General features: G+C 48.8%; 5 protein-coding genes across 5 annotated transcripts; 2 read left to right on the top strand and 3 right to left on the bottom strand.

The window, feature by feature from the left end:
- Positions 1-203: 203 nt before the first annotated feature.
- On the top strand, positions 204-644 carry UREG_03001 (uncharacterized protein; the record flags this gene model as incomplete). The annotated part of the gene is made up of 1 exon (XM_002543439.1): positions 204-644. One exon carries the CDS (start codon positions 204-206, stop codon positions 642-644), a length of 441 nt encoding a protein of 146 aa, XP_002543485.1.
- A 2,263-nt stretch (positions 645-2,907) lies between these two features.
- On the top strand, positions 2,908-4,671 carry UREG_03000 (uncharacterized protein; the record flags this gene model as incomplete). The annotated part of the gene is made up of 3 exons (XM_002543438.1): positions 2,908-3,129; positions 3,203-3,414; positions 3,465-4,671. The coding sequence occupies 3 exons, from the start codon at positions 2,908-2,910 to the stop codon at positions 4,669-4,671; spliced, it is 1,641 nt and encodes a 546-aa protein (XP_002543484.1).
- A 780-nt stretch (positions 4,672-5,451) lies between these two features.
- UREG_02999 (uncharacterized protein) lies at positions 5,452-6,918 on the bottom strand (the record flags this gene model as incomplete). Its single annotated transcript, XM_002543437.1, has 2 exons — positions 5,452-6,221; positions 6,582-6,918. The coding sequence occupies 2 exons, from the start codon at positions 6,916-6,918 to the stop codon at positions 5,452-5,454; spliced, it is 1,107 nt and encodes a 368-aa protein (XP_002543483.1).
- A 2,854-nt stretch (positions 6,919-9,772) lies between these two features.
- UREG_02998 (uncharacterized protein) lies at positions 9,773-11,061 on the bottom strand (the record flags this gene model as incomplete). The annotated part of the gene is made up of 2 exons (XM_002543436.1): positions 9,773-10,839; positions 11,019-11,061. The coding sequence occupies 2 exons, from the start codon at positions 11,059-11,061 to the stop codon at positions 9,773-9,775; spliced, it is 1,110 nt and encodes a 369-aa protein (XP_002543482.1).
- A 979-nt stretch (positions 11,062-12,040) lies between these two features.
- On the bottom strand, positions 12,041-17,425 carry UREG_02997 (DNA topoisomerase 2; the record flags this gene model as incomplete). Its single annotated transcript, XM_002543435.1, has 6 exons — positions 12,041-13,519; positions 13,570-13,836; positions 13,887-16,565; positions 16,618-16,905; positions 16,971-17,300; positions 17,354-17,425. 6 exons carry the CDS (start codon positions 17,423-17,425, stop codon positions 12,041-12,043), a joined length of 5,115 nt encoding a protein of 1,704 aa, XP_002543481.1.
- Between the last annotated feature and the right edge of the window lie 111 nt (positions 17,426-17,536).

The following is a 17,536-nucleotide window of genomic DNA, read 5'->3' as shown; positions in this document are numbered from 1 at the left end:
AGATCGCTCGGACGGACGGCTCTCTAGATTTCTGCTTGACATAAGAAGTCGCCTCAGACGTTCCAAAAAAATGGCGGCAGGGTAAGTTATAAGAATACCCCTCTTCTTCTAGCTTGTCAAAACATTGCACAGAGTGGCCACACTGGAAAGAATATTACAAGAAATATCTTCCTTGCTAAAGAGAGAGAATATTACTGTCCACTATGCGAGACGTTGTCATTAACCCTGCTGCCGGAGGCAAAGGCGGCAAGCCCTTCGAGTTATACAAACCCGACAAACCCGTGAAATCAATTGATATTTGGTCTAACAACGGCGAGGGCGGTGCTTCAAACTACATCGTCTTGAAGGGCCTTGCAATCAACTGGGACGATGGAAGCGAGTTCAGGGGCCAGAAGAAGGGCCCGCGTACACATTTCACGTTTGACCAAGAACATGTGAGGGGAATGAATATCTGCGCGGCGCCTAGCGGCTCAGAGGGTCGCTGTGACTCCATCGACTTCACCCTCGAGCACAATGAAGAGCTTTTCATCGGAGGGGAGGGAGGACATAAAAATACCGAGCAGGTCGGAAACGGAGTGTTGGTTGGTTTTGTTGGAGCTGCCCAAGGGGATATTGATCGGCTTGGTGCTGTCTTCCAAAAGTAGTGAGTATTGGCTAAGCGCTTGATTCGCTTTCATCAACTCACAAAAGGACAGAAATTCCCGATGACTGTGTAACAGGTTATGGTGTGGATTCGACGGGACATTTCCTTGGGTGCGGACACATTCTTGGGTAAACTTAGTTAAAACGGGACGGAGAGTAATCTGATCGGCTCACTCTTTGATATTCTGCCTACCCTTTCATAGTAGGTATAGTTTTCGGTTGGATGGTAAAAGCATGATAGCTGTTGGCATTCCAAGTGTTTTGTGGCCAAAAATTCCTAGTTGAGTGATATCTGCTGTATGGGAGCAAGGTATTTGCAGTCTTCACCAAAGCTGATTCCGGCTCACGGGTGGAGGCAGTGCCTTGCAGCTACGGCAAGTTCTAACACAGTCTATCAAAGATCATATGAATGGTAACAACAAGACTCAGTATAGAGAAATGATTGACAGCGATCCGAGAGTAGCGCCCCTCCCGTGAAATGCATATATGTATGTATATACATACATATAAGAATAAGACATTAACTAAAAAAGACATTTAAGAAAAATGGCGTGAATATCCTTTTCCGGATCACGTTGAGTAGCATCCAAAAGCTGGGTTTGCGTTTGGCTATTTAGGATCATAGCAAGCGGGAGGTCACAGTTCGCACGTGTAGGATTAGGTTCGATCTCGACAGCGCTAGGAGCGTAGAAGATTGGAAAAAGTAGCTAAGGACTCGAAATCGAGGCATGGTGCAAACGCGCGATGCCGTCAGCCGAAAGGGGTTCAGCATGACTTGCTAGGTAGATCCGAGGACCAACCCCTTTGTTTTACCAGCGACTGTTATAGCACCCTACAGGGAAGCACAGCACGTATTAAACATGGAGGACGAAGATCATGTCAGCCAACGCACAGGATGTTAGGTCGTCTTCCAATCAACCCAAGATTGATTTGTCAATGAGTACTCTGGGTCGTCGAGAAAAGGCAAGAAGAGGCAGGTCAAGGAAAATCCCCAAATGCCGTGTAGTATGAGATTCGTTTAGCAAAAGCTAAATTGAGGAAACATTATTCTGGGGTGGTAGTGTTGAGCTCAAGGACAACATCGTCGCTGCTTGGACGGAGAGAACAGACAGAGGATGATGGTCTGAGCAAGGGGGACAAAGGATAGGACATGGATGGCGCGGAAACTGCAGGTTTTCGAGTCTGGGGATGGAAAGTGATCAGTATCGGGCCGAGCCTGACTAGGGTATGATGGGGGATGGGACGTTACAGTTTTGCGGGGTGCCGGTTAGAGGAGCGAGCTACCGGGAGAAAGCTTCCGATGAGCATAGCGTATCTATCTGGGGATAGAGTCCAGGGAGGCGGTTAGTTAATTATCCTGGGGATTGTGTTCGCTGCCGCTGGTGAACTGGCGATGAGCGTCGTCGTTGACCCTTTTTGGGGATGGCTTGGCAGGGTGCTTATGTCAGCTGGACGTCCTGCTCGATTTCAAACGTCTTTGCACCATCGCTCTCGTTGTGCTGTTGAACTGACGGACACGCATCTCGTTTCTCTGGACCGGAATCGAGGCTTTTGTGGCGGGTGCTAACAGCTTGATGGAACGCGTCTGCACCCCCCGAGTGTTCAGGAGCCGTGGTTGCAAGCCGTTCTCATTTAAGCTCCTTCAGCGTTGCAACCAGGGGCTGGATGTCCTCTGAGGAGAATTTCTCTCGACCAGATATGCGGAGACTCCGCAACGGCCCCAAGGTCCCCTCTCTAGCATTGGCTGAAATGCGATCTCGGCAGATGCCATGTCGAGACCGGTATCGGCTACCAATATCAGGCTACCCTGTTCCATATCTCAGTGCGCTGCCAACAATGCTTGGAACTTTCCATCTTGGGTATCAAAAAAGCACAAGATACCCTCATCGTCCTTGAGACGGGATTTAGTGGGTCTTCTAGAAGCCCGCCCGCATCGACCTTTCTCCCAGGTCACCCGCTCTTCACCGTTACCTAGACGGAAACTCTAGCGTAAAGTCGGATACTCCTGGAGAGTTAGTCGATCTATAGGTTCAAGCTCGTGGGGATGGAGCTCTGCTGCTTTTCGAAGGCGATGTGTGTATTCGCGCATTTCGTGTGTATGTGTGCATGCAGGTTGCTCCGATGGAGGGTCAGGAATTGAAAAGCGGTCGCTGGCGGTGCTAGGCGGCCGGCGTTTGCGAGTATAAAAGGTGCGTGGATTCTCCCAGTACCTATCTGCACGGCAGCTCGTAGGCCTTGAAGATTGGCCAAGTTCGATTTGACAAGATGAGAATCTCTCCGCGCCTCTTCGGGGCCACTGCCTTCTGCTTGCTTGCGAGTTTGGGAACTGCGCTTGGTCCGATATGGTCAACTTTGCAAAGAGACCTGGAGCTTGCTGCGTTGAAGGGCCTTGATGCCGATGCCGTTTTCAATCCTGACTGGAAAGACGTGAAAGAGGGTTTTTTTAGGGGCGCCCCTGAAGCCGCGGCAACGCCTGAATATGCAACGGTGAGCCTACGGATTCATTGCACCGTGAAGCCGCTACTCAGGCTAATTTAACCCAATATGACACCATGTGCAGATCCCCATCGACCACAACAACCCTCGTTACACATATAGAAATCGTTACTGGGTTAATGACGCCTATTACAGGCCCGGAGGTCCAGTCATTATTTTTGATGGTGGCGAGGGTGATGCTCAAGGTCTTGCGAATTATTATCTCGAAGACCAAACTTCGTATATTGTGCAGCTACTTCAGGAGTTCGGTGGAGTTGGTTTAGTCTGGGAACACCGGTCAGTCACTCGTCTCATCCCCGCTTAACCATGTGTACTGACCTTCAAAGGTATTATGGCCAGTCAAATCCCTATCCTGTCAACGATAATACACCGGCATCCCAGCTCCAATACCTGAGTAATGAGCAAGCTTTGAACGATCTTCCGTACTTTGCCAGGACCTTCAGACGCCGTTCCATCAGTTACGACCTGACACCCAGGTCAACACCCTGGGTCATGATAGGCGGCTCATACCCGGGGATGCGTGCGGCATTTTCTAGATTGAAACACCCCGATACGATCTTTGCCGCTCTGTCATCCTCCGCACCTGTCCAAGCTCGTATCGATTTCAGCGCATATTATGAGCAAGTATACCGAGGCTTGATAGCATATGGCTATGGGAACTGTACTAGGGATATGCAGGCTGCATACCAGTATATCGACTCACAGCTTGCTCAGCAAAACACTGCTACGTACATTAAGCAACTCTTTCTTGGCCCGGGTGCGGAACGAAACACTCATGGCGTGTTTACCCAGGCTCTACTTGCTGTGTGGGTGACATGGCAAACCTACGGACCGACCGGTGAGGTCGCACAATTCTGCAATTGGATGGAGACAGATCCTCGAACCGGGAGAACAGCTCCCGCTGAGGGCTGGGCACCAACAAGAGGAGTACGAGCAGTGGTTGAGAGATTCGCAGCATGGCCCAACTTCAGGTCCCGTGTCAATGCTGCTTTTGGCTCGAATTGTGGGAAAGGTGATTGCGATTTAAAACTGACAGCCACGGATCCGGCGGCCATCAGCTGGGCCTGGCAGTTTTGTAGCCAATGGGGATACTTTCAGACCCGGAACCCGAGTGGAATCATCTCCATTTACCAGACCGACGACTACTTCCAAAGGGAACTTTGCTACAGCCAGTTCCCCGACGGCGTTTCAAGTGGCCACCTTCCAGCAAGGCCTGGGGTTGACCAAGCAAACAATTACACTAGCGGCTGGTATACACGCCCGTCCAATGTCTTTTTCACGGGCGGGGAATTCGACCCTTGGAACTCGCTGTCGACCCTTTCCACAGAGTCTTATGCACCCCGTGCCAGGGTCACTACGCGCATTCCACAGTGTAATCAACCCACACCTCGATCGGAGGTTTTCGGCTACTTGATTCCTCACGCGGAGCATTGTTATGATCTAAGGACGGACGTTCGCTCCGGGGAGTACCCGAGAAGCCTGTTCCGGTCTGCTTTGCGCCAGTGGCTTCCTTGTTTTAGGAGGAGGAATTAGTTTGGAGGCTATGGACCAAGGGTCGCCTGACTGAACTACGGTGAAGAGGCACCATGCATGTAAATATGGCTTGCGATATTGTACATATCCTCATATATACATTTACTTTAGCTGCTTGACCTAGAGTGATGAAATTGTTGGGAATATATATCATTGTCACGCCACCCTTGTTCCCCCACTGCCCTAGCGCAGCTACACTTATACGTAACCATCTAGTTTATCAAAGGATGCAGGATGTTCAATCACTCCTCGTTCCGCAAGTACACATCTAATATTCTAAGGCACATCTAGAGGATTTAGAAGTATCTGTGAGAAGGAATGTAATATTCATAGAACAAACACAAATTAATTATTAAACAATACATAATATCGAAAAATATGGGGGACGAAACCTCACCACCTAAGTCCAGAAAACAATTGGATACGCCAGCCAAACCGCAGGTAAAAAGAAAAAGCAACAGAAAACCACACTCAAGCTTCCCTGGGCTCCTGAGCCATTCCCCATCCCAATCACTGTCTACCATATGCTGCTGCCGATAAGAATGAATTTCAAAAAACAAAAAAAAAAGAAAAAAAAGAAATTCCTTGCATGCAGCCTATTAGAAAAGTGAATATGTCAAAAAAAGTAACGATCGATTTCTCGAAATTCTGGTTTCATTCTGGAAAAGATAGCCTTAAGGGGCATATCCAAGCAAGCCAGAAATGAGGATAAGATATTTGTTTTTTCGCCTTTAGAGATCGCAATATAACTAACCCCTAACGGGAGGCTATTTGGTGCTCTCAAGCCGAAGCTCGGCGTCTTTTCCGCGGGAATTCATTATCGAGACCCGCATTTTCCTGCATATGTAATTGCATTAACATATACGCCGCTCGTGCATCGTTCGTTAGCGGGAGAGGAGAACTCTGAGCTCCTGTAGAGATATCCATCTCGGATTCAGATGAATCCGCCATCGAACCGTCGTCGGTATAGGAGTCATCGCCTGAGTCGGATAGGGCTGAGTTTGCCGAAGAGGTATCCCCATCAGTGATAGGGTCGCTCCCGTACGAAACTGGCGGTTTCCCGGGCTTTTCGTGAAAGCCAGAAAGAGAAACAAGGATTTCTTGGGGAGATGGGACAAATGACACTAGGCCTGCTGACCTCGGAGTATTTGTCGGAGTCCAGCCACAGCCTGGTGACGCACGCGATTGATAATGACCTGCATGAATCGTTTCTTCAGGTTGGTTTTCAAGTCCAGGCCTATTGGAGGATCTCGGTCTCAAATTTTTCGCGCTCGCACTTTTCAGAGCAGCAGGATTCGTAGGGTAGGAATCGGCGCTTGGGTTGCGACGATGCGAATTTTCGTTCATTTCAAGTAGGCGAAATTGGTGTGCAGTGACAGTGGCAGTTTGTATAATTTCCGGATCGATTGTCATTCTGCCAAACTTTGGATCATTGGGAGGGACGCATAGTGAGAGGAACTCGACACCAAAAAGTGGCGTCAGAGCGTACCGGATTTTCCAGCAGAACGTCGCTGCAACAGCTTTGGCTGCTTCAAAGGGCATCCAATAACCTGCTTGTTATCAGCAATTTATGTTTTGCTTGTCATTGAAAATGCCAACCTTGGGCAGCAAGCGCTCCTCCTGTAATGCTATGACATATATCTCGAAGGCCGGGATTCGCATCTAACATCTTTCCTGGGGCAGTCTGTACGCCCTATTAGTAACAGTATACCATACTCTGCCTTGTCCCTTTCTCTCCGCTTGCCTTTGAGTAATGATTGCATTTGAACAACGATGTCGTTCTAACCAGACCAATGTTATAATCCCACATAACTGTGTACCTTTTCTCCTCGCCCGGCATTTTGAACGTGTACTGGAAAACTAAATTCCGCTTTTTAGATGGGTTACCAAGAAGCAGGCAGCCAACCTACCTTCGAAACTCTCTCGTCCGGTCTTTTCAAGGAATGATTTTTTTTCGCTGTTGTAAGGTATATGCCGAGGAAACTCTGTGATATGCCCCATCGGGTGTATTTCAAGCTCTCGATGAGCCTCTACTAGGACCTTATCTTGGTATTCACACGGGGGGTATCTAAGTTCGCCCCTAATTTTTCCTCTGGTAAAGATCGCCGCATCCTTCGATACCTTTTGCTTTTTTCTTTGAGGTTGTGTCGCAAACTCTCTCGAGCGACTGGAGCAAGGTGTAGGAAGCTGTTGACTTCCTTGATAAGTTACCGGTTCCGGATTTAGTAGGGACGCTATAGATGCCATAGCGATCAAATGGAATAAAGGCTATGAGATAATGGGAGTACTGGCGTTTGAAACTTGGTAAGATCCAGTCCAGACGGGAATATGAGCTGTGGAGAATAGGAAGAATTGACAGAAGAGATGCCCAGTGGCTCAAGATGTAATAGCAAATAGAACGAGGACGAGGCAGAGCTTAAAACCCTAGCCAGTCAGAGAAATCTGAACAAATGAAACAAACCAATCCTAGCCAATAAAGAGGGCATTGGAGGATTGTGAAGCCGAATCGAAGAGGAGCTAAGACCAAACGCCGGTCTTTGCATCTAACCTCACAAGGAGTTTGCGGCTTTCGACAGCTTGAGAGAAAGGGGGTGCATCGTGCAAGACGTTGAAGGGACAGCTTTTAGTCTATCCCTTTGCACGGCCCGGTCCTTTGTAAGAGCTTTCCGATATTTGTCAGGGTAGAAGCTTGATATCAACGCGCTTGGGCCGCATTTGACGGATGTGTGGCCAGTGTATTGTGCCTGCACGCCCAGGCAGCCATTAAGCTTTCTTGCCTGAATTCGAGGTTTCTGGGGATGGTTGTTCGGGTAGCAAGCTGGAATAACTATCGGAGCTCAAATGGTAAACGCCTACAAGACTCACGAGACACGTCCGCGGATCAGCTACCCATATCCCAAAACGCAGGGGCCTTATTGTTGATCCACTGATTAGAATGACATCCTAAACCGGGAATAAGTTCGGAAAATATATTGTCTGTCACCATTGTTCAAGCCCGCCATTAGCTGGATATCGCTACTTCAGCGTGCTGGTTTGATCAGTAAAGAGAGCTTCTTTTTGGACATAGTGCATCACTTGAAAGCTCCAAATACGGGGAAAAAATGGGATGTACTGATCGTGTTGCTGAGGGCTCGGGATGTGCTCCCTCGCACACAAGAAGGGGGCACAATCATCGAGGCAAATTCCGCCCTTGTCGCGATCTGCGAAGAGCCGTGTCTATATCAACTGAGACATAGCGGGCAACTTGGGCCGTCAAATTTTCGGGAACTCCAGGAGTTTGCATTCTCAACTCTGCCAAGGAAACCAGATGACAGGTGAAATCTATGTTTCAATGTCTAGGGAACCGCCACAAGCAACAGAAGTAGACAGAGCAAATCCCATTTCACGGGTTTCTGAAATTATAGAAATGGTCCGCCGCAGTCTAGATCAAGGATTAGCGGAGCGTCCTTGCAAATCATTTGCGCAAGACGGAAACGGCCCAACAAAGCATCAAGCTTGGGATAACCGCGGAACACTGCATGCTGGCAGGTCGTGCCACGGATAATTGCATTTTTAAGGCCCACAGATCCGACTCAACCGTTCCGGGTGTAAGAGTAATGCGAAACCAAAAGGGATCGAACGGCCCAATCAGGGAATTGCCTCAGCTCCAGAAGGATGCATGGATCTGAGGTATAGCGCCCGCGATACCTCCGGTCTTTCCAGTTCCGCCTTTCCCCACTAGGCGGGAGGTGCAAAAATGGCCATGCAAAACAGTCATCCTCTAGTTGGTGCAACCATATTACCCCAGATTCAAAATGGCTGGTACTCCTGCAGGAGATCCGCCTGCATCCACAATCCGGGAACTGATCCAAAAGTCGAACGGCCACCTGCTCCGTTCTCATTTTCGATCCCGTTAAATTGCCGCATATGTTCCAGAATGGCCAGGTCCTTTTGCTAAAGGATTCCCTGCAGTGACAGAATCCCTACAGAAAACGAAGAGTTCGCATGGGACGTACCTTCCCGTGCATCCAGAATCATCTTTGATGTAATCTCCCGTGCAAGTTTTCGATTACAGGAAGACAAGAAGTAAACGTTTGTTTCTCCGCAAGCGACAGAGACGGGAGAAGCAGTCGAGGATTGGACAAATAAGTCGGCACAGGCATTTAGGGACTTTAGAGCTAGATCCGCATTGCCCTTATTAGTCCTGGATGGGATGCCTCAGCTAGCGGCATATGATTTAGCCAGAGCTGTCAGGGCCCAACTCAATATGAGTGCCACTGTGCCGGATCTCTACTGTGCCCAAACTTGAAAGTAGCTTTATCCAGGGGAGAACAAGCAAACAACGGGTCAATTAGCGGAGGAAAGGCTCTATCAAAAATTTTGTTAGCAAATGAGCAACGACGGCCTTCAAAAGCAGGGATGCAGAACCGACTAGGATTTCCACGCAGAACATTGTTGTACGGGGAATCGAGCTGCATTCCCCGGCTTTTGTGAAACGGTGATAGAATCAGGGTAGTCTGCAGCTGTGTTGTCCTTGGATTGACGAAGGCAAAGATGAAGATGAAGGCAGTGATGAATGGCAATGATCGATCAGAGAGTTGTTGTGGTTGGATTAAAGTGCTGCGGATTGTTTGGCTCCCAAGCCCCAAAAAAGCAAATTACGCGCCAAACGCGACAAGATAATCTCTCTCCTCATGGAACACAGATAACTGATCTAGATTTCCCTAGTAGCCACAGGGAGGAAGCAGGCTGCCAGTTTCTTCTCCCATTGATACAAAGCGTTAAGCAGCCCTAACCAGGGGTATGAGCCCATGCCTTGTCGACAACTCGGAGGAGACCCTCTATTCTCAATTGTTGGATTCAATGTCTCTTTGGCGGCTATCCTGCCTTGCAAACCAACAGGAACAGAAAGGCTCTGGCTTTTACTTGAAAGGGAACTATCAAAAAGCACCAACTCACTCTTTCTGTGCGCAAATGAAAGGCCGAGCTACCAGGTAAAATAATCCGTAGTCGAGTTTATATGGAAGATTGCCGGGCTGAAAATATAGTTGTATGGTATTTTCTGAAAAATGATCATTGTTATGTCCAACTCGTAAATCGCTAATGCAGTTTTATCGCTTTTCTATTTCGTTTGCTTCCAGGCTTTCTGCCTCCATAGCCAATCATCAAAATCTGATTCGCTCAGGCCTGTCGGAATCTCCTTCACGGATTGCGCCCAGTCTGTTGATGAGCCATACAATCCATGGCTGGAGGGATTTTCTATTATGCCCTTTAATCTGATTGTCTCTGGGCTGTCCTCGCCCTCCAGGATAACTCTGACAGCGTGGGCTCGTTGCGCAAATACCTTTGCTCTCGCCTCATCTCCATGTGCAATTGAAATCTGCAGTGCATCGTTGTACACCCTTGATATTCTCGAGCCGATCATGTCTTCCTCAATAAGCATGCGGAAAAGGGTATGTGCATCGTGCAGACAATCAAGTGGCTTGGACATAATGCGCCTTCCGTTCCCCAGCGAGTTGTCGAGTCGCGCCATTTCTTCAAGCCGACGGTCCCTTTTTTTTGTTTCATGTGCAGATATGTCGCAAATCTCGCATCGGCATTTGAACCCAAACGCCTCCTCCAAAGTATTCTGCCGGGTTTCAAAGTACTCTGAACCGTCGATATATGCAATTGTGATTTCTTCTCCCTCTTCAATATCTCTGAACGCATGGATCGTGAGCTTGCCTATATTGTAGTTCCACGAGTTTTGGGCATTCTGCTTGCACGAATGGTTGATTCGGGCCGCTCGGGGGAATATCCCTCCCGCTGAGCCTCTCGAACCGAATGGTATTGCATTTGTTCTGGTAATACCGATCACAGGACTGCATTTACCCTTATGGGCATTGTGGAGCGAAAAGAAATCGTGCTGTTGTTCTTTGGTAAGGTTCTTCAGCTCCTTGAGAAGGGCACTTTCTACGGAGTCTAGATTGGCCGTTTCTTTGGGGACTGTGAAAAGGGGGGCTTCGGCGAGGATACGTGTGCCCTTGGATATTCTCGAAGTAGCAACGCAGCCTAGACCTCTGCCGGGTATGACTTTGATCGCGTATGGTCCGTCATTGCCACGAGCCACAGTGACGGTCGTCTCGTCGATGGATCGGACTTGACGATTCTTGGCGCCTTTTGCTTGCTCCTTTATCAGCTTCTGGCCCTCTGCAAACGCAAAGCATTAGTCGAACCCCATTTTGGCGCGTTCCTTTTCTGATGCGGCAAGGGAACGTGAACTTCAATCGCAAAACACCGGGAACAAGGGAAGGAGAATCAGGCACAAGGCAAGAAAAAAGGGAAGGAGAAAATAAAAAATGAAACCGCTTCATATTCAGGAAGACTACGACAATTTATAGCCGAAGGAGTTTTGTAGATCCGAGATAGCATCTTGCTCTTGTATATTGTTCTTGGCTCTGCGACTTATGCCCCACAGGTAGGGAAAATACTAACGGCGCATTGCTCTTGAATTCAGCAAAGTCCATTGGTATTAAACGGGCCATCAACTTTCTGCATTGTCCTCCGTAGTCTCCGGTTAGTTATTTCACCTGGTGGTAGTGTAAATTATCACGATGGCAGAAGTGTGCCAGTGGCGAGATTGGGGAGTCGCCATTGAAGAGCTACACCCACGGTGGAATAGCTCATGCTTTGGAGCATCAGTGGCCTGGGAATGTTGCTGTCACCAGTCCCGGTGCAACGGGCTCAACATGAATAGTGCACCTGCTGCTGGCACTACTGGCCAATGCTGCTGCGCTGTCTGTCTGTTCTGTCTGTTGTTCTCGCCGTGAAGAAAAGTCGACGTTCCCGATTCCCGCTGACTAAGCATGCCAAGCCCCTCGGCCCAGGAACGGCTTGGCATCAAAGCTTCAAGTTCGCCGCTGCGTTCGCGATGCAGCAGAAAAGCGACTGGAGAAACGGGATCCGGATTCACCAGAGACGCTGCTGCTCCGTCGTAGAGTGTAACATTGAGATCACTCTGGACTGTGAAACCCCCCCCACGCCATCTGCTTTGTGTCTTGTGCACCCGCGCCTCCGTTCCTCCACCACGTTCTCTGCTACGGCGGAATCGGCCCTTTGCATCAACCGTCACACGGCGGCTGTGGATGAAGATGAGTCCTATTAGCTGACACAGCATCGAAATAGTCCGTTCAGGGTTCTCAGAAAGTAGTATAATTAATTGCTTGCCTGGCCGGATTAAAAATCTTACAGAACCCGTGGGTTATGATGCCACAACTATATCCCGCCAGAACAACAAAGACAAAAGAAACAGCAAATGCCCTCGAAGGTGTCAGTTTAACATAGCCCTCCCACTTCCATTTAATCCATACAACCCCATTCCAATTTATACGCGCGCCTGCTACACCTGTGTTTAGTCGTCGGAGAAATCATCGTCCAAGGAGGGGCTGGAGAATCCATCGTCACTATCATCGTCGATCACGTAGGTCGGCTTTTTTGTAGTCGTAGCTGCACGCCGCGCGGGACGAGCTCTTGTTGGCGCTGGCGCTTTAGCGGCCGGCTCCTGTTCAGATCCCGAAGACTCGAGAATGTCATTGGCCATTGCATCGATGTCATCATCCGAGAGTTCGTCCGCCAACGCCTTGCTGGACTTTGTTTTCTTAGACGCATAAGCCTTGGCCGCTGGCGATAATTGTAGCTTCTTCGTAGGTGCGACGGTACGCTTGCCTGCTTTCTGGGTATTCGCACGCGCGCCTGTCGACGGTGCCGTCTTGCTTGTTTTAGCCGGCGCTCTAGGTCCAGGTTTCGCTTTTGTAGTCGTTGGCTTCTCGCCCTCCTCTCCATCCATCTTTGGGTCCTTCCCATCTTTCGGCTTGACCAGGAGAGATCGCCGCGGCGAGTTCAGCGGAATCAATTTCGAATAGTCTGTCTCGTCAAGGTCAAGCTCTGTTGCAGCCTTGAGCGCTTTTGGCATTGGCTTCGACCCAACCCCAGCACCAGGGCGTGCATATTCCGAAGAGAAGAGAGTAGGAGATCCTGCAACCGGATCTGCGCTCTTGCTGCCCAGGCCTTTAACCATTTTGCTAACGTCACCGAGTAAATCATCCCCATCGTCGTTCTCAGACGAACTAGATTCATCTAACACAACAGGCTTGCGCTTCATCCGAGCAGCTCGCTGGCGGGGTTTTGATACAATCTCCAAGTCGGAATCCTCCTCCTCCTCCTTTTCCTCCTTAGCCTTCTCAGATTCAACTTTGGAGCCCTTTTCGCTTTCCGACCGATCATCCTCTTTGCTCGGAGAAAGCGAAAATTCTGGAGAAGCAGATACGCGCGATTTTACAGCCTTCGATGATGGCCGCTTAGGAGGCTGCTCCTCTTTATCATGCTCTGAGTCACTAAAGGCAAAATCGGTTATGGCCTGCGGCTTCTTGGTCGGAGCTGCTCTGGCTTTCACCCGAGGCATAACCTCCGCCTCGGAGTCGTCCATGTCGCTTGCGCCATCGAGACCAGTGGATTTTGGTTTCGGTTTTGCTGATGATTTACCAAGATAGTCGAGTAGCCCGCCCTTCGGTTTGACCTTGTTGACGATGGCCGTCTTTTTCGCTTTCGGTGCAAAGTCACTGTCACCTCCATCCGTGGCCTTGCGTTTCTTTGCTGCAGGGCCCGCTGTCTTGAGCTTCGTGGAAGTGCGCCTGCCATAACTTCGAGACTTTTTGGCCCTACGCTCCTCATCTTCGAGCTGATACCTCCATTCAGCAATGAATTCATCCAGGTCCCTTCTCCACAAGTCTTCTTTGGAAAGTTTAATCAACGCATCTATCTCGAGTTCCTTGTCCCCCATTTGACGAAGCAGCTTTGCAACCCTTTCTTGAGTGAGGGACCACAGGGCCATCTAAAATTGGACATTAGCGTTATCCTGTCTGGGGGATCAGCTATACTTACGCCAAGTAGATAATCGTAACCATCTGAGCCTGATTTCTTTTCTTCCTCTTCGCTCTCATCATTTTCGACTGTCGGTTCATCCTCACCCTCCTTGGCGGCGTCGACTCCCTTCGGAAAGGGCTTAAAAGCCTTCTCTTTCAATTCCTGCATAAGCTTGGCCTTGGGCTTCTTAGCGATAACGAGTTTGCCATCAATAATCATTTGCACAAATCGGGCTTGATTGGTAAGTTTTTCCAGCTCTTTATGCAACTGAGCTAACATGAATTGCTATTGAAAGGTCAGTACTGTTTTTAAAGGAGGATAAGGTGGTTATGTACCTTTCTTTTTTCATAGAATCTGATCCGTACGGCAAAGAACGCTTCCAAGATATCTTCTGCAGTGTTGTATTTTGTGATTCGTCCTTCCGCATCAAACGCCACCATATTCGAGGTGGTGATGGTCCTGGAAAGTTTGAACCTTTCTTCGAGGCCGTCCTCAACTGCCTTTTTCATGTGTTTCTCATCCATTTGGATGATGAAATGAACCTTGCTATGGGTGTTATAATCCTTGTAATCCTTAATGAATGAAGGGGCTTTCTCTGCTTTGATGATCTCTTCCAACTTGTCTTTGAAATCCTGAGTCCAAGTTCTAATAGGGAGTTCGGTGATCTCGACTTCATAGTCACCGGTTTGCTTGATTATTCCGCTGAACTTGTATCGATCCCCGGCGGCTGTTACCTCGCCTGTAAATCCACGGAACCAAGGCTTCATAGGTACCACCGGCTCGCCATCCATCAAACGCTTCAAATTGTCAACAATATCTTCGGGATTGAAATTTGGAATTGATGTGCTCCAACCAGTCCCAATACCGTCCGCGCCATTGATCAAGACAAGTGGCACGACCGGAACAAAAACTTCAGGTTCAATGATTTTCCCGTCATCAACATTATGCTTCAGTAGAGGGTCATCAGCCGTACTGAATATGCGTCTCGCAAACGGGGAAAGGCGGGTGTGGATGTAACGGGCACTAGCGCAATCAGAACCTCCTTGAAGACGGCTACCAAAGTTACCACTTGGCTCCAAGCAGTTGACATTATTAGATCCGACGAATGTTTGCGCAAGGCCGACAATGGTTTGTTGCAGAGAAACTTCTCCATGCTGGTATCCTGTCATGCCGGACACGTAACCACCGAGCTCCACAACCTTGGCGTCCTTTCTCACATTCCGTTTAAACATGGCATATAAAACTTTTCGTTGACCGGGTTTCAGGCCATCTACCACGGACGGGATTGATCGGATGTTATCCGCCATGCTGAAGAGAATCAACTCTTTGTTGATAAAGTCGGTGTAGCTAATCTTTTCTACGGAATGGTCGAGGTATGTTCCAGGCTTGAATTGACGCAACCACTCTTTCCGCTCATCGGCTTTCTTCTTTGAGAATGCAAGATCGATCAGTTGAGCTTCGTTGTCTTGAAGAGCGTGGAACTCTTTTAGATGTCTATCAAGGTCCCGGAAGTAAATCTCGGCATCCTCTGTAGAACTCGTACCCAAACCCTTGTAGTACTTTTTATCCCATCTGCGGTCGTGGCCGTGAACCTCCTTCCAGGCCTCATACTCTGGAATGGTGAAAAACGACTTGGTTGCCGTCGGCTGTTTCGGGTCGCCTTTCCAAACCTTTACAATTGGAGTAATGAATTCAATCAAAAACCCTGGAATCTTGAGCAGGCTAGGAAAAGCGACTTGAAGATAATTGATAAGAAGGCCTTTGATATGACTTCCGTCATGGTCTTGATCCGTCATGATCATCAAATGGCCATAGCGAAGGCCCCGGGTATCTGCGTATTCCTTTTTGTGTTGTAAACCTAGGAAGTTTTTGATATTTTGGATTTCTTGGTTCTTTGAGATCTGGTCAACGGAAGCGTCACGGACATTGAGTAACTTTCCTCGCAGCGGGAAGACGCCGAAGAGATCGGGACCAACCACCGCTCTCCCGGCCATTGCAAGCCCCTTGGCGGAATCACCTTCGGTAAGGATGAGCGTACAGTGATGCCCTTCCTTCGTACCTGCTTTGTTCGCGTCCGTGAGCTTAGGATTGTTCATCCGTGCACGTCGACTTCCATCCGTCTTCTTGAGGATTTGGTCCGCCTTTTGCTCGGCGAAATGCATTATGTTCTGCATTACCTGCGTTTTCAGAATTTTCTTTAAGAAATCTTCGGAGAGCGTGCACTTGCTACCGAATTGACTCGGCTTTGTGGTTAACTGCTCTTTTGTTTGGGATGTGAAGGCCGGATTGACAATCAGACAATTTACGAACAGAAAGATATGGTTCCGTATTTGCGCTGGTTTCAATAGAGGCCCCGTTTTGTTCTTTTTCTTAACCGACTCTGCTAGTTTGGCGCATATTTGATCGCTGATGTAGTTGACGTGGGTACCGCCAGAAGTTGTTGCAATTGAATTAACAAAAGACACCTGCTGGAAAGACCCATCTGACACGGCAAAACCGATCTCCCATCGAGGGTCAGGGCTATCGGTCACGATTTCGCTTTTATCGGATGTTGCCTCCTCCCCGCGCTCATTCTTAATGGCCTTGGTATACATCTCCATATACTTTTTGAAGCCTCGCAAAGCAATTTTGGTGCCATTGAGTTTTACATTGACTTTGCAGGTACCCGCTAGATCGTAGACACGCCTCTTCACCAGAGCTTCAAAATCATCGTCCATGCCCTCCATCCCGAATTTCATGAAGTCTGGCTTGAAAGTGATCTTTGTGTAATCGTCGCCTTTAACATCAGCAATCTTGGCTTTTCCCATGACGGACATGTTGTCTTTCCAGGTCTGCTTGTACTTTTTCTTGGAGTTTGAGTCCGCCGTTTCAACGGTGAACTCCGTGCTGAATATGTTGCATAGTTTGGCGCCGTACCCGTTTCGTCCACCGGTAACCTTTGCTTGATCATCGTCGTAATTCGAGGATGTTAACAAATGGCCAAAGATCAATTCTGGAATGTAAATTTTCTCTTTCTACTCAAGGTCAGCGGTGGCACTTTTGTTCGGGCATTAGGGGATGGCATACCGAATGGATTTCGACGGGAATCCCACGGCCATTATTCCATACGCTAATCTCCCCGGCTTCCTTGTCCAGGGTGACTCTGATTTCACTCATGCTACTATCTCTCTGTTTGTTGTCTGCGGCGTTGACAAGGATCTCGTCAAAGATTTTATACAGGCCGGGCACATAAGAAACCTCTCGAAATTCCATCTGTTCGGTCGTCGAGTTAAAGACCCACATCTGCTGCTGGGTGCGTTCGACCGATCCAATATATGTGTCGGGACGTCTGATGATGTGTTCCTTTTGCGTAAGCTGGAGAAGGAAGCATGGTTAGTAGAAGGCCTCTAGTTTGGGAAATTTGTGGGAAGCAAGGTCACCTTTTGATATTGGTCCCCAGAGTTCCCTTTGCTCTGCGCAGTACTAGCTGCTTCGTTTTCCATAGCTGCTAGTGGATTTCCAGCTGATTTCTTACTACCCGCTGTAGTTTTACTCTTCTTGGGCGGTTGTGGGGGTGTACTTGACAGGATAGAGTCGTCATCGCGCATGTCGACATCTTCATCACTCGCATTTTCAGTCTCTTTCCGCGGCCGCTTCTTTGCAGTAGGTTTGGTTGCGGGTTTAGATGTGGTCGCAGTTTGCGTTGCCTTTTTGACAGGGGCTTTTGGCTTGGCTGGTTTCTTCGCCGTGGTCACCTTTGCCTTTGCCTTCTATGTATTTTGTCAGTTCCAGAAAGCCAGATAACGCGCAGCCAACAACTTACAGGAGCGGGGTCCGGCATAAAGTCTGAACTGGCACCATCATCCTCAAACGCGGAGCCGACATCCGAGTCCATGGCGAACCGGATAGCCACGTAAGGGGAGAATCGAAGAATGGCAACGGAGCGTAAACGAATGACAATGACTAGATTCTCATGGCCAGCATGACAGTAGCGAGCGTGGAGGTG

The sequence above is a fragment of the Uncinocarpus reesii genome, genomic scaffold, assembly GCF_000003515.1.
Source record: "Uncinocarpus reesii 1704 scaffold_2 genomic scaffold, whole genome shotgun sequence".
NCBI lineage: Eukaryota > Fungi > Ascomycota > Eurotiomycetes > Onygenales > Onygenaceae > Uncinocarpus > Uncinocarpus reesii.
This window is presented reverse-complemented; position numbering and strand designations above follow the sequence as displayed.